Genomic DNA, 15,091 nt, shown 5'->3' with positions numbered 1-15,091 from the left:
GATGTTTTCTTTATTTATTTGAGACTGTCCTGCACTGTTTTAAATATTTCCTGTGATTTTGAACTCTGAAGTTACTGTGTTGATTTACTGAGTATTGTCTTGTTCTTTTATTACTAAATATATTTAAACCAATCTTTGTGGCTGATATTTGTGAGACGTATTTAAGCTCTTAGACTACTTGCATAGCTGTATGGTGACACTGTACAGGCCACTCCTAAATAGCCTTGCTCTTTTTGGTCAGACTACCATTTGGATAATAGTAACATTACACAGTAGGATTGGACACCCTTTAAGGGCCTTATAGAAACTGGCCTTTAACAGAAAATCATAGTAAATCCAGCTGAAAGCAGGCACCTGGAACAGAAAGAGGGTGTTCCCATCAGCAGATGTCACTGTGATGTCACAAAATGGGTGGAGCATGGGTGGGAGAGGGGGTGGAAATGGGTGGGGTTATGGGTGATGCGAGGGGCGTGACCTTAGTCTGGTTTTAGCCACAAAGAAAGCTGGCAATCCTAGAGATATTATATATATATATATATATATATATATATATATATATATATATATATATATATATATATATTCCAAAAAGAGCCAACAAAAGTCAGTTCCTGGTGCTTAGTGTTACAGCTCTTTTACTAAGATATGAAGTGTCATCTTTGGGAAGTGGAAGTCCTCTGCATCCTACTGCATTGAAATCATCCCATTACCATATGAGTCACCGATCAGAGATGGTTACTTGGGTTGATAGCCCCCCCTCATTATTTGTTCATCACATGAGGTCTGTAGTTAGAAAATCCTTCTGTGTTTTGCATCTAGCTTCTGAAAGCTTCTGTTAAACCAAGGAAATAATTAGTGTTCATCATTCTCACTGCTGCAGTAGTCTTTGGCTATTTGAGTTGTATCCTGCCAGAATACAACTATCCATTTTTCAAAAACATCTGGCTTCCACCCACATCTCGTTTACTTGGATGACATTTTGGATTTTAGGGCATTTGCAACATATCCTTCTTATCACTGTTGCAGTATTTTTTGCATAAGGAATCTACTGCTAAGGATAGCCCAATATCCAGCCAGTATACCAAACTCTTTATTTATAGATGCCATACATCACATGTATGCTCCCTATGCAAGGTGTAGGGCATAAGGGTTGAGTACGGATGCACACACTTCAGAACTAATTTGCCACCAGTCTGATTGCCATCCTTGAATGTCTGTATGAATGGTTTTCTTCTGTTCTGGTTACGGAGCTGCTTTTCAGATAAATGCATTTCCTTTCTTTCTCCCTTATTTTTAGTAGTGGTGTTTTCATGTCCTCCAGAAATGGAGAATGTCAGTGTGAAAGGCAGATTTCCCATAAAGATCGTCACAACCAGTCTCTTCTGTCGGGGTGCTTTCCACGACCATACGCAGTGTTCTGTCTGCCAAGAGTTTGCCCCCAAGACCCTATGTAGTCATCTCTCCTTCTTGTCTATTTACCTTGCAAACCAGCTTCTTAAGCTATTGGCTGAGGGTGCTGTGGCTGACTCTTCCCTTCCTGAGGATCAGCAGTCCACCAAGAAAAAGGCCAAAAAAACTCGAGTCTGATACAGCTGCTGTCCAGCCTTCCATGAATGTCTCTCTCGAGGCTAGTAAATGCCCAGAGGATTGTCCAGTCATTGCTTCAGATTCCTCTGCTGCAGCCCTGTCAGAGGCCAAGCATGGTGACAGTTTCTCCCACGTCTTTAGAGGTTTTACAGACATCTGCTCCAGGCATTGAGAGGGAACCTTAGTTGTTTATATCCAAGGGACGGGGACGGGGGGTTCCACAGATCTTAGTGAGGGAGGAGAATCCCTAGTATGCTTTGAGTTTCAGCAAATGTCTGACCCTCCCAAGGTTTTTCGTGCAGATGTCCAGCAGAAAACCAACAATATTTCCCCTGCAGTTAAGGATCCCCAAAGAGAATGATAGGATTTTACTCAGTTTTTTTTTTTTAAACATTTTAATGGCTTTAAAGTCTGAGAATTAGGATTTTGGGTAAGAGTTGTTTACCTACTCTTCTCTTATCCCTTTCCCCCCTTCCAGAGTCATCCTCAGAGGGGCTCTCCTTTGGGGCCACTATTTCCTGTATGATGAAATTCTTTAAGTGGAATGGCTGTCAGGTTTCAGATATCCAGAAGAGGTATTATGAGCTCCTACAGATGAAGTCTCCCAAGCCTTCTGCTGTTTCTCCAGTCCTGGCTACCCTCATGGATACCTTTTCAGCAGCTTCTGTAGCCCTGGGCTCCTAAGAAACACGACAGATTTTACAAGGTGCCTGATCATTGTAAATTTTTGTGTAAATCCTCGTCTGCGGATCCTTCTGTAGTGTCTGTCTCTCACAAACCCTCCAAGCTGCTTTCTTCAGATAAGGATAGTAAGGCCATGGAGAGGCCAGGCAAAAAAGCTTGTAATGCTGCCACCCTGTATTTTAGGGCTGTTAACTCCCAGACTCGTATGACTAGGTATGTTCTAGCCCCTCCTTTCTCAAGTTTTTCAGGTGATTTCTGATCTTCCTGATTTAGAGAGGAAAGCTTCAGCACTTTTGTTGAGTTCTGCCTCTCAAGTTGCCCGCCACACTATTAAATGGAGTTATGATGTAGCTGATGCCTCTTCCAGGACTGCTGGATTTGATTCTGTTATGAGACGTGACTCTTAGCTTTGTATTCAGGCTTTATCTGATGACATTAAGATCAAATTATTGGATGCGCCTTTGGATAATAAAAATATTTTTTGGTGCTGCTGAACTTTTTAAATCTCTTCAGGATATAGGCAAAGCCTTACAGGAGTTGAAACCATATTTTTCTCTCCTGTTTCAAAATTTTTAGAGGAATTGCCATTCCAAATCTGCATTTGTTTCTAGACTATCTTTCCCTCCGGCCGAGAGTAAAAAGGGTTCTAGAGGTGTTTCATTCTCTCTTGACCACAGGCACCATCAGGCTGTCCCCCTGCCCCTGCGGGGGAGGGGCTTTTATTAAGGAATGTTTCTGGCTTCCAGGAAGGAGGGCACCTGAAGACCTGAACCTTTCCCAGCTCAACACTTTTCACAAGATACTGTCCTTTCAAGTGTCATCTGTTCAGATTTTATTTCCTGTTTTTCCCCAGGCCTTTCTTGTCTCTTGAGATCACAAGGATGCTTACTTTCATATCCCCATCTGGCCCCTTTTAGGAAATGTTTCTGTTTCTCCCTTGCATTTTCAGTTCTCTGCTTTGCTCTGTGGCCTTTCTACTGCTCCAAGGATATTCACCAAATGCCTCATTACTGTCATTTCATTTTGCCGGATGAGAGGGGTTCAGATTTTTTCTTATGTGGATGATCTGCTCATTCAAACTTTGTCCCCTGAGACACTGCTTCAGGATCTCCAGTTTACTTTCCCTGCTACAGAGTCTGGGTTCACTGTAAATTTTTAAAAAATCAATCATGACACCACCTTAGTCGTGTTTTCCTTGGTTGTAGGATCCAGACCATCCCCATGCTGCATCTCTGAATGCCCCCAAGGCCCTGTATCTCATTGCCCTTTTCCAGTCTCTTCTTACTCTGGATTCAGTTGCTGCCTGTGGCCAGGCTCCATATGAGAAGGCTTCATTAGTATCTTAAGTCATTGTGGCTTCAACATTTTCACCCCCTGGAGTTTAGTTCCCTTCCTTGTCTCAAGTCTGACCTTTCAGTGGTGGATTCATCAACTTTCTCTTAATTCGGGGCTTCCTTTTCAGGCTCTAAGTTTTGACTCAAGCTTTTTACAGATACCTCAGACAGGGTATGAGGGCCTCCTTCGGCTCTGTCAAGGTTAAAGGTCTCTGGCCTCTTCATCAAAGGTCAGACCACATTGTTGTAAAAGAGATGAGGGCTCTGTTTCTTCCTCCTTCAGGCTTTTCATTCCTTCTTTCATCCCAGGGCCCTTAAATTTTTCACAGATAATACCATGGTGATGTGGTATGTCAACAAGCGGGGGGGGGGGGGGTAAGGTTCTACCTTCTTTGCAGACTAGCTCTTCAGGTCTGGGATCTAGCTGTCCAGTATGAAGCGACCCTTCAGGGCTGTCTACATTCCTTCAGAACACAATCTAGTGGCAGACTCTTTGAACAGGTACAGCACACAAGCTCACAAATGGATGCTTAACAGAGATGTGTTCCTGGATGGTATCCATTGTTGGGGTATTCCTCTGGTAGATCTTTTGCCTCCCCTCTGAGCAGACAACTTCCATATTTCTTTGCAGAGTCCCTAGTCCTCTGGCTTGGAAAGCTGACGCCCTTTTTCTTGGAAGGGGATGTTTCTGTACACCTTCCCTCCCCTTTCCCTGCTTCCGAGAGTCTTGCACAAGATCCGACAGTACTCCAAAATCTTGTTGGTGACTCCCTTTGGTGCAGACCGCATTAGTTCACCCTTCTTTCTCACTTGGCCAGAGGCAGTCATCACAATTTGCCTCACCAGGTGGACCTTCTTGTACAAGAAAAGGGTTCTCTTATCCATCCTCACTTTTCCATTCTTCAACTGATGCTGTTGGTGATAGGGTTTTGCCACTACCAGGAAATCATATTTGTCCAAATGGGAGAAATTTTCTGTATTCTGTCTCGCCATCAAGATTGCCATCAAGATCCCCTATCGGCGGAGTTTCTACTTGTTTTCTCTTATTTGTGTGATCTGATCTATGCTGGGTTGCCATATTCTTCAGTTAAAGCTCACCTATCAGCATTTTTCGGTTTGTCTGCCCTTGAATCCTTCTCTGGCCTCTAGGTTTGAGGTCAAACTGTTTCTTAAAGGCATCCTTCATATCAGGCCTCCCAAGAAGCAGGAACCTCCGTTGTCTTATTGAAAAATTGACTCTGGCTCCTTTTGAGGCTGCTGCTTCAGTTTCTTTACAACACTGAATCCTCATCTGGCCTCTAGGTTTGAGGTCAAACTGTTGGAAGACTGTTATTTTTGGTTCTTACTTGGACCAAGAGGGTTTCTGAACTTTAGACTGTCATGGCTGTTTCTCCTTTCTTAGTTTTCCACAGGGAGTGGGTGTCTTTTCGTACTAATCCTTCTTTTATGCCCAAGGTATTCAGTGGGTTGCCCCTTAAGTCTGCTCCTTTGCCTTCCTTTTTTCCTTCTCTGCAGTCTGCTAGTGAGAAGGTTCTTCACACCTTGTACTTCCATAGACAGCTTGGGCATTATTTGGAAAAAACTAAAGGTGTTTGCAAATCTGAGTAGCTTTTTTTCTTTCTTTCCCTCCCAGGTCTTTGGGTTTAGCTATTTCTATGCAGACGATCTCTTCCTGGATTTCTAAAGCCATTTCTTTTTTTATTCTTTTCATGGCATTTGTTTTTCTATTCAGAAAAGACTCACTCCGTGAGAGCTGTTGCTTACTCTGATGTTTTTTTTTTTTTTTTTTTTTTTTTTTCAAGGGGCTGGATACCAGTTCCATTCTTGAGGTTGCTACTTGGTTTTCTGTCTATAACTTTAGTAAGCATTGTAAGATGGGTGTTATTTCCAGGGCTAGAACTGGCGTTGCCATGGCTATCCTGCATGGATTTCTTGAGAATTCTTCAATGACATCCTTCTCTCAGGTTTCCTCTTGAGCTTTTGTAATCTCCCATTTATAAGGAATACTGCAACAGTAATATGAAAGGACATAGTACAGTTGTGTAAAATCTTATCATAACAGTAGATGTCTTTCCCTTCACTATTGCAATATTCTCTTCCTCCCTCCTGCCCCTCTGCTCTAGCCTGTTCTTGCCGTCCTGGGTTCTTCTGTCCTTTCTCCTTCTGGATGCAAATATTCATCCTGGGGCTCTTCATTTGTGAAGTGTGTGCATCCATATGTCACCTTTATGGCCCTACCCCTTGCTCAGGGGGGGGCATCCGTGTGATGTTCAGCATCTGTAAATATTAAAGGCTTTGGTATATTGGCTGGACATTGGGCTGTCCTTTGCAGGAGATTTCTTACGTAAAGAATACTGCAACAGTGAAGAGAAGGACGTCTAGTGTTCTGGTAAAATTTTGCACAAATGTACTTTCCTGCATTCTTCATAAATGTGTGTGTGAAAACTATTTGTGAGGCAGCTACTTGGGTATTCAGTCACACATTTTTTAAGTACTATTAATATGTTGTCTAGTTTAGAAATGATGCGGGACTTCCTTTGGCTGTCATGTAGAGCATCCACCCATTTATGGGAGATGATGGAAGTGCTGCTTTGTTTTTCCCATGCATTTGTGTAATTTCTATAGTAGCAATCACATGTAGGACCGATCAGTGATAAACTAATTGAATTAAACACTGGTTGATGTAGCTCCACAAAAGTGGCCTTTGCCAAAGCTTTACATAGTCTTCTCCAACCCAGCAATATGGGGTGTTTCGCTATTTGTACTTCCTAACTAATGTAAGTATCTTCCTGGGTTGCAGAACATCTGGGGAAGGGGTTGAAAGTTGCAAGTGTGTAATTCAATGTGTTGGTTCTCTATATATTGATCTGAAAAGCGTTGATGCTTCTAATGATCATAGCACAGTTTTGTACATACACATACTATAACAATGTTTGAATAATAGTATCGTTATCAGGTTTTGTCCTTTTTGTTGCTGCACTTTGGGGATCTGCAATTCAGTGTTCTTTCTGTACCTGTTACACCTCTGAGTTACAGGAGTGTTTAAATGTTTTATAGAGTTGAAACTACAGTGTGTTGTCTTAATGCTTCCAAGCAAAGGAAAGAAAGACTAAAGGTATACAGCAGTGGATGTCCTTCAAGGATGCATCTACAGTCCTAACATATGGGTTGTCATGCCTCAGGCAGCCCTTCGGTCGGCCGGATTCCAAAGTCTGGGTCTGGCCTCGGCTGATGTCGCACTTCACCCGACGTCACAGCTGCTGTTTATTGGGTATAAAGGCATCAGCCGACGCCATTTTCTCCAGTCTTTCTTGCCGCGTGGTGCCCGAAGCAGAAGCTGTTCACAAGTGCCGGTTGGTCAGATCCAGAGATTTCTACTACCGAAGACTTCTAAAAAGCTAAGTACCCCGTTGGGGACTCTTTCTTGCCTCAGCCGATGTCAGACAAAGTAAATAATTGTTTAACTTGTGGGAAACAAATACCTCATAAGGATTTCCACTCGTACTGCCTTCCTTCCTTAAGCCCAGACCACGACGTATCAGCTTGTCTAGCCTGTGCTTCCTTCAACCGACGGACACTTAGACGTCGGTCGGAGTTTGCAGAGGAGTTTTTTGGTCCCGCTTTTGCATACAAAATGCCGTCGGAGACTCCGACTACTCAATTAGCTAAAAAGCGCAAGGAAAAGGACCGACATTCGCGGCCCGCGGTTTCGGCTGAAACCACGGTTAGGCCAACCGCGAGTGTCTCGGTTTCGGCTGAAACAGAGTCCCCGGTTCTTCCTTCGGCCGAAAGCATGCCGCCGATAGCCGAGGCCTCACAGAGCATGGCTGAATCTGCTACTGAATTTACTGCTACAGAAGCAGGCACCCAGGATTTGTCAGACACTATTCCTTTAGACATATCTACCCCTGCACGTGGGGCTGCTAGACCCCCTGCTTCTATGTCTATCAAGGCTTTTGCCAGGGCTAAAGCAGCTAAATCTTCTAAGGCCTTACCTGCTAAAACTCCCTCACATAGGCCTACCTCTAGTTCCCAAATTCTCAGCCTGGCTGAGGATCTCATTTCTTTGATCAGGGATCCCAACCTCACCCAGACAGGGCCTCTCAGCCCCTCCAGATAAGAGGCCTAGGACTGAACCGCTGGAACCTGTCTCTACAGACTATTCCTCGGATGACTCAGACATTTCAGACCCTCAGGAAGGCCCATATTCTCCTTATGAGGATTCTGATGCAGAAGACTCCATTCCTTCTGCTTCTCCTCCTGAAGAATTTTCCTTTGGGGAAACCTTGCATGCTATGAGGGAACACTTCCAATGGCAGGGCCAGGATTTTTCAGATTCAAGGAAAAGGATAAGGACTTTTTTACATTTACCACAGCATAGGCCTTTAGCCATTCCTCCAGTACCAACAGTTGTTGATGATGCATATAATGATGCCTGTACTGCACCTGATTCTCTTCCTCCGGCCCCTGCCAAGCCTGACAGATATTACAGGGTCCCGGACACACACTACCATTTGTATAAGGCTCCTGTTGCAGACCCTGAAACCATTTCACAGGGTCCTAAAGGTGTGGCAGCTGCCTCTGCCAAAAACCCTCTTCTCTCTGAAAGGGAATCTAGAGCATTAGAGAGATGGGGTAAAAAGGTTTATACTTCTGCTACTCTTTCGGCCAGGGCCTTGAACTGTCAATTTCACATGATTCAGTACCAGGAATTTTTGTTAGACCAGCTAAATAAAAAACTGTCTTCTCCTGAACCTATAGACCGCAAGTTCCTCCAGGATTTGGTACATAACTCTCAGCAGGTCAGTAACCATTTCTTAAAATGTGGCTATGATGCACTGGAGGCTTCCTTTAGATCAGCTATGACTGGAACAGTGATTCGAAGGCATGCCTGGTTAAAAGAACAATCCTTACCAGATCATGTTAAGTCAAAACTCCTAGATGCTCCCATGGAGAAACAAAGTTTGTTTGGCTCCCCGGCACAGGAGGTTCTAAAGAAGGTGGAAGAAAAAGCAAAATCTGTCCAAACAGTCAAGGATTTCTTACAGGTCCAACCTCCGAGGTTTAGCAGAAATTGGCCTTCGAAGAATTGGTCCTTTCCAGACAACTCCAGAGCGCAGAGAGGCAGAAATAGACGCCCAAGAGGCAGAGGTCAATCTAGGGGTGCCTACAGGGGACGTCAGTGGCAGCCTACCAACCAGGGAAGTACTGCCACAGATTCAACTACAACCACTTCCACAGGGCAGACACAATGACTTAGCTCTGGTTCCGCCTACCAGGGAACAACTGCAAGCACCCTTGGGCGGAAAGCTAGCCTTATTTTCTGACAACTGGCATTACATTACAGGAGACAAATGGACTTTACAAACAATAGACAAGGGCTACAGGTTTCACTTCCACACTCTACCAAAAAAGAGAGGAATGCCAAACCTACCACCAAGCCAAAAACAGGCGGCTCTAAGACAAATCAACAACTTATTAAGGATGAGAGCTATAGAAAAGGTACCACCTATGGAACAAGGCCAAGGATTTTACTCCAGGCTTTTCCTTGTACCAAGAAAAGAAAATCAATGGAGACCTATTCTAGACTTGTCCGCACTGAACACATACCTCATTGTTCCAAAATTCAAAATGCTGACCCTCCAGCAGCTTCTTCCCATGCTAGGCAAGGAGTCTTGGCTGGTGACTCTAGATCTCAAGGAGGCATACCTGCACGTCCCTATACGACCAGATTGCAGAAGACACCTCAGATTTCTTGCAGGATCAGAGCATTATCAATTCTCAGCATTGCCCTTTGGCTTATCTACTGCGCCCAGAGTATTCACGAAATGCCTGGCATCAGTAATTGCTCATTGCAGGCTTCAGGAATTCAAATTTACCCATACCTGGACGACTGCCTAATACAAGCGGACAACAAGGAAAAATTAACAAAAGATTTGGAAAATGTCATACAACTGTTGCAAGCCTTGGGATACACAGTCAACATGCAAAAGTCAAGACTAGTACCATCCCAAAGGATAACATTCTTGGGTGCAGAACTGGATACATCAACTCAGATGGCTTTTCTCACAGAAGAAAAACAAAAGCAACTACCAGTCTACTTCATGACATTAACAACACAAACTCAGCTTACTGCAAGGAAAGTCCTGCAAGCCCTGGGTTACATGGCATCCTGCATAATATTGATTCCGCATGCCAGGCTGCATATGAGAAAGTTACAATGGTACCTAAGGAATGTATGGTCTCAACACAAGCACAGTCTAGAAGCCCAGATTCCAATAATTCCATGCCTGAAGCAAGAATTCCTGTGGTGGGCTCAGGCCTGTCAGTTGAACAGAGGATTGCCTTTCCACAAACCTCATCCAAGCCAGACCATCACCACGGACGCCTCAGACCTAGGCTGGGGGCACACATGGTGGACAAGTGTATACAAGGCCTATGGACCCAAGACCAGCTGAATATACACATAAATCTAAAGGAGATGCTGGCAGTGAAACATGCGATCCAGGCATTCAGACCACTCCTTCAACAGGGTCATCTGCTGATAAGGACGGACAATACCACAGTCATGTGGTACATCAACAAACAGGGAGGTACACATTCATATCCTCTATGCCGGATGGCAATGGACCTGTGGAATGTGGCCCTGAATCTCAACATTCAACTTCAGGCCAGATTTGTACCAGGAAAAGAAAATTCTCTAGCAGACACCTTAAGCAGAACTACCACGGATGCACACAAATGGATGCTGCATCCAGATATCTTCAAAGCCATAACAAAGAAATGGGGACTACCAGAGATAGACTTGTTCGCCTCCCCACACAACCACCAATTGAAGAAATTCTGCACAAGAGCATACCACCCACTTGCTTGGAGGGTGGACTCCCTTTCCTTCAGCTGGAAAAACCTGACAGCATATGCATTTCCACCTCTTCCTTTGATGTACAAAGTTCTACTGAAGATCAGAGAGGATCAGCCAAGGGTAATCCTGATAGCTCCAGACTGGCCGAGGCAACATTGGTACCCGCTACTGAGAAGCATGTCTCGGACACACGCATGGCCTCTACCTCTATGTCCTTTACTTCTAACACAGAACAACTACAAGATCCTACATCCAAACTTGAAAACACTGCAGCTAGCTGCTTGGAATATTGCATAAAACAAAATAACCCAGGTTTATCTCAGAGGGTTAAGGACATTATCCTGGAGGCACGCAGACCCTCCACAAGGAAAACTTATTCAGCCAAGTGGAAAAGATACCTCATTTGGAGTGCAGCAAAGGGAGAAAATGTCTCATTGGCAAGCATAGCACACATCCTGGAATATTTAGCAGAACTGTTCCACAATGGCCTGTCTTACTCCTCCATTAAGATTCATGCATCAGCAATTTCAGCAGAATACAACATGGATCCTCCTGTCTTCTCTCATCCTCTACTCAGGCAGTTCTTGAGAGGAATTAAAAATGTAAAACCTCCAAGGAAACCACCTTTACCTACATGGGATCTCAACTTTGTGCTGGAAAAGTTAACCCTCGCCCCTTTTGAACCAGCAGCAACAGCAGAATTACAGTTCTTGTCTTGGAAAACTGCTTTCCTGCTAGCAATCACTTCAGCAAGAAGGGTATCTGAGTTACAGGCATTAATGGCAGTACAACCCTTCCTTATCTTCCATCAGGATAGAGTCTCTCTGAGAACTAACCCTACCTTTATGCCAAAAGTGGTCTCCAGAGTATCATTGAACCAAGCAATTCATTTACCTACATTCTTCCCCAACCCACAGAACAGGGGGGAAAGACCGCTACATACCTTGGATGTGCACAGACAATTACGCTACTATCTGGACAGAACTAAGACCAGCAGAAAAACTGACCAGCTTCTGGTAGCATATGCAACATGAATGCAAGGAAAAGCAATTTCAAAACAGACAATCTCAAAATGGATAGGAAATTGCATTCGATTTTGTTACTCTTTTCATGGAAAGACAACTCCTGAAAATATCAGACCTCATTCCACAAGAGCTACAGCCACCACTACAGCTTTCCTACGAGGAGTGGCTACCAAAGACATTTTAGAAGCTGCTACTTGGAGCTCCGTGCATACATTTGCCAAGCATTATAATCTTCCCTTATACTCTAGATCCCGAGCAGGTTTTGCAACTGCTGTTTTGCAAGGGATCTTAACTACACCATCTTTATCTTAGTGCCTCCTCCCCCAGTTTGGCTATGGTATTCTACCCTTATGTTAGGACTGCAGATGCATCCTTGAAGGACATAGTACAGTTTTGTACCTACCATAAATGTAGATGTCCGATAGGTATGCATCTGCAGTCAGGATTACCCACTCTCCTTCCCCTCTGTGGTATTCCTAGGGTATTTACCCCTCTTTTAGCTAGCTGGGGGAATCTATTATGGTGTATTTGTTTGTATATATGTATATATATATATATATATTTTTTTTATATTGTTTGCTCTCTACTGTTTGGAATTATTTGCATTTATCCAAATTTAGCCTTCCTAGAGGGCACCTGGCATCTGGGGCAAGAAACACTGAGGAAATTGGCGTCGGCTGATGCCCTTATACCCAATAAACAGCAGCTGTGACGTCGGGTGAAGTGCGACATCAGCCGAGGCCAGACCCAGACTTTGGAATCCGGCCGACCGAAGGGCTGCCTGAGACAGGACAACCCATATGTTAGGACTGCAGATGCATACCTATCGGACATCTACATTTATGGTAGGTACAAAACTGTACTTTTTGCAGTAATTATTTGTATATGATTATCATTTATTTAACCCGTGCACGAGCTTGATTTAGGCTTTCATGTCTTCTTTAGCCTTCCTTTGGAGCATCTCTGTATTTGATATCAGTTTGCCCCTTTCTTAAGCTCAAAAAAAAAGGTTAATGATTTGCTTTCTTGGACTCCACAGCCATGAGAACTGTTAAGTGTTTCAGCTTAAAACCGCATTTCTGTGGGTCCATAGGGATATCTTACTGCTGGAAAGTGCAGGCGAAATGGACTGACATTCACCTTTGACTGGTACCAAAACATAGGAGCGTTAATGCAAAATTTACATCTATTATTCAAACATTTGCTGCTACGATGAATATTCTCCCATAACTGTAGTTTGTCCTCTTCTCAGTGAGTATATACTGTAATACTAGTAAACTCTGCTTATCTGGCTTCTAAGGAGGAGAAGATTAATTAATTGGGTCATCTGTTAAAAGTAGTTATTGAAAGTCTCCAGTCAGCATACATGTGTTTTGTTGGTTCTTTCTTAGTGAGCTCTTTAACAAGGCATAAGGGAGTAATCCATTTTAATAGCCTGTTTTTATACAGTAAGATAACCAGTGCAAAGCCCAGAGGTGCAGCTTCACAGTGCAAGGGCATTTGGGAGACGCATCAGAAGCTCTTGTACAATCCAGCACCTTCAGTAAAAGTCAAGGCAATCTATGAAATTACAAAACATTTTCTATTGGGTCAATGGTGTAACAAATATTATGCATTGTTCCAGGATGTATCATGGTCTCTTTTCAGTCTTGTGGCATTGAGTAGTAGAATACACCAAAATAATTAATTATAATTCTTAAACTTTGCTGTTGTACTGCTAACTGTTTACTGATATATTTTTATTGAAAAGGAAAAGTTATAAAAACCTTGCAGTTGACTGCCTGTTTTATAAAACATGTTAGCAATATTTGGTCAGAGCACATGTATTAGTTTTTATTTTTCTTAGTTATCCTGTGTGGATATTCTTGGAGTTGTATTCTTACAAATGTTATAGGTTCATAGCCAAATACTAGGCTAGCTGTCCTCGCAGGCCATTTTAAGCCCAGCCAATTTCTCTTCAAAGGTGAGAATCAAACCTTGTACATGGTATCTGTGAGACAAAACACTTTGATCATTATGCCACCCACAACCTAACTGTATTTTTACTTGGCAGGCCATATGCACATATCCTTTCTTCGCCAGTAGTGCACGCAGTTGGAGCATATCCTGGAGATGCTCCTTATCCAGGATTACAGCAGTCTGCACCACACACTTCATATCCTCAGATGGGCCAAAACTACAGACTACCTCCTTTTGGTAAGATGAACTAAAATTACTTTACCAACTCTATGCTGTATGACTTTGTTTAGATAGTTTGTTACATACTGATCATTTCCAAGACTGAGATGCGACTCCTTATTTGTCAGCACAGAGTTTTACTTAAAAACCTTTTTGAGCTGACACTTGGATGTATCTCCTTGCAAGAAGTTTGTTAAAATACCAACTGTTTGCAGTCTCAACATTGTGTGTTTTGCATTTGATTAGAGATGCATATTAACCATGTTTAATTTTTGGCACTGATTTATAAAGCTTTTCTGTTGTTCTCCTATGCTGATGACTGCTACATCCTAATTGTTGTCCTAACCCTCCCAATTTTTCACTCACTCTTTTGCCTGGGCTTGTTCCAGTGTTACATTTCAGTAGACTTAAGTATTTTGAAGTATGGAGCAGTTCTGAACAAATAAATGTCTGTGGCCCTAGTAATGCATTTCAACTGTAGTAGTAGTAGTTGATTGGCAGGCAGTGAACCAGATGAACTTGGCATTTTTCTCATGCTTTGAAGTCCACCCTAAATGACTGCTGTATCCACTGGTACCTAGCTTGTAGGTGAATGTGCACTCCTGTGCTTAATCTGCAGGATGCTGACACATTCTTTTTTGTTGCATGTAATGCTCCATCTTCCCATTTGTCCCCGCAGAGGCATGCATTTGCTGATGTGCCCTGCATGCTCCTTAAGTAAGAACAGTACTCGGGATATTCTTTTATGTCCACCAAGTTATGGCTTTGAGCTTGTCCTAAACACATAAATACACAAAAACATACTCGGAGGCTCTAATTAAAAATCTACCTAAGCAACAGAGACCTCCAAAGCAGACATCCAAGCAAACGCTACCTCAAAACAAAACACTCACAACACATAGCCCACAAAGTCAGTGTGCCAAGCAGCCACAGCCCTTAAGGCTGAATAACACACCTGATACTCTTGTAATAGGTGACTCTATTGTCAGACACACTGACGTCCTGCTCACCAGGCTGAATAAAGAGAAGGTCATGGTGAGCTGCCTGTCGGGTGCTAGGATCCGCCACATAACGCAAGCACTCAGGTCACTCCAAAGCAAATACAAATATGACTCAGTCATTGTACATGCTGGTGTGAATGACCTGAGACATACCTCCCTGGACTACATGAAAAGAGACCTAGAGGAGCTCTCTGATCATGTAGCCCAGGCTGGTATGATCCTGACCTTGAGCAGCATCTTACCCTCACCTAGAATGATGCCACAGTACAAAGACAAAATGATCGATTTTAACAATTGGCTAAAATTTTGGTGTCATTCAAAGGGGATCCAGTATCTGTCAGCCTGGGATGACATGCTCGACAAGCCACGTTGCTTTGCTAGGGACGGCTTGCACCTGTCACCACTAGGCTTTCAGATATT

At 43.3% G+C, this 15,091-nt stretch overlaps 1 protein-coding gene across 3 annotated transcripts in view; it reads left to right on the top strand.

The window, feature by feature from the left end:
* EYA3 (EYA transcriptional coactivator and phosphatase 3) overlaps positions 1-15,091 on the top strand; it is a 1,396,180-nt gene that overhangs the window by 568,217 nt on the left and 812,872 nt on the right. For all 3 annotated transcript variants that reach the window (XM_044060112.1, XM_044060111.1, XM_044060110.1), the window contains one exon: positions 13,546-13,688. In XM_044060112.1, coding sequence (XP_043916047.1) covers positions 13,546-13,688 — 143 coding nt within the window. The remainder of the gene's footprint in view (positions 1-13,545; positions 13,689-15,091) is intronic.

The sequence above is a fragment of the Protopterus annectens genome, chromosome 1.part2 (genome assembly GCF_019279795.1).
Source record: "Protopterus annectens isolate FY-2018-M chromosome 1.part2, PAN1.0, whole genome shotgun sequence".
In the NCBI taxonomy this organism is placed as follows: Eukaryota; Metazoa; Chordata; order Ceratodontiformes; family Protopteridae; genus Protopterus; species Protopterus annectens.
The sequence above is the reverse complement of the archived record's forward strand: the minus strand, read 5'-3'. Positions and strand labels throughout refer to the sequence as shown.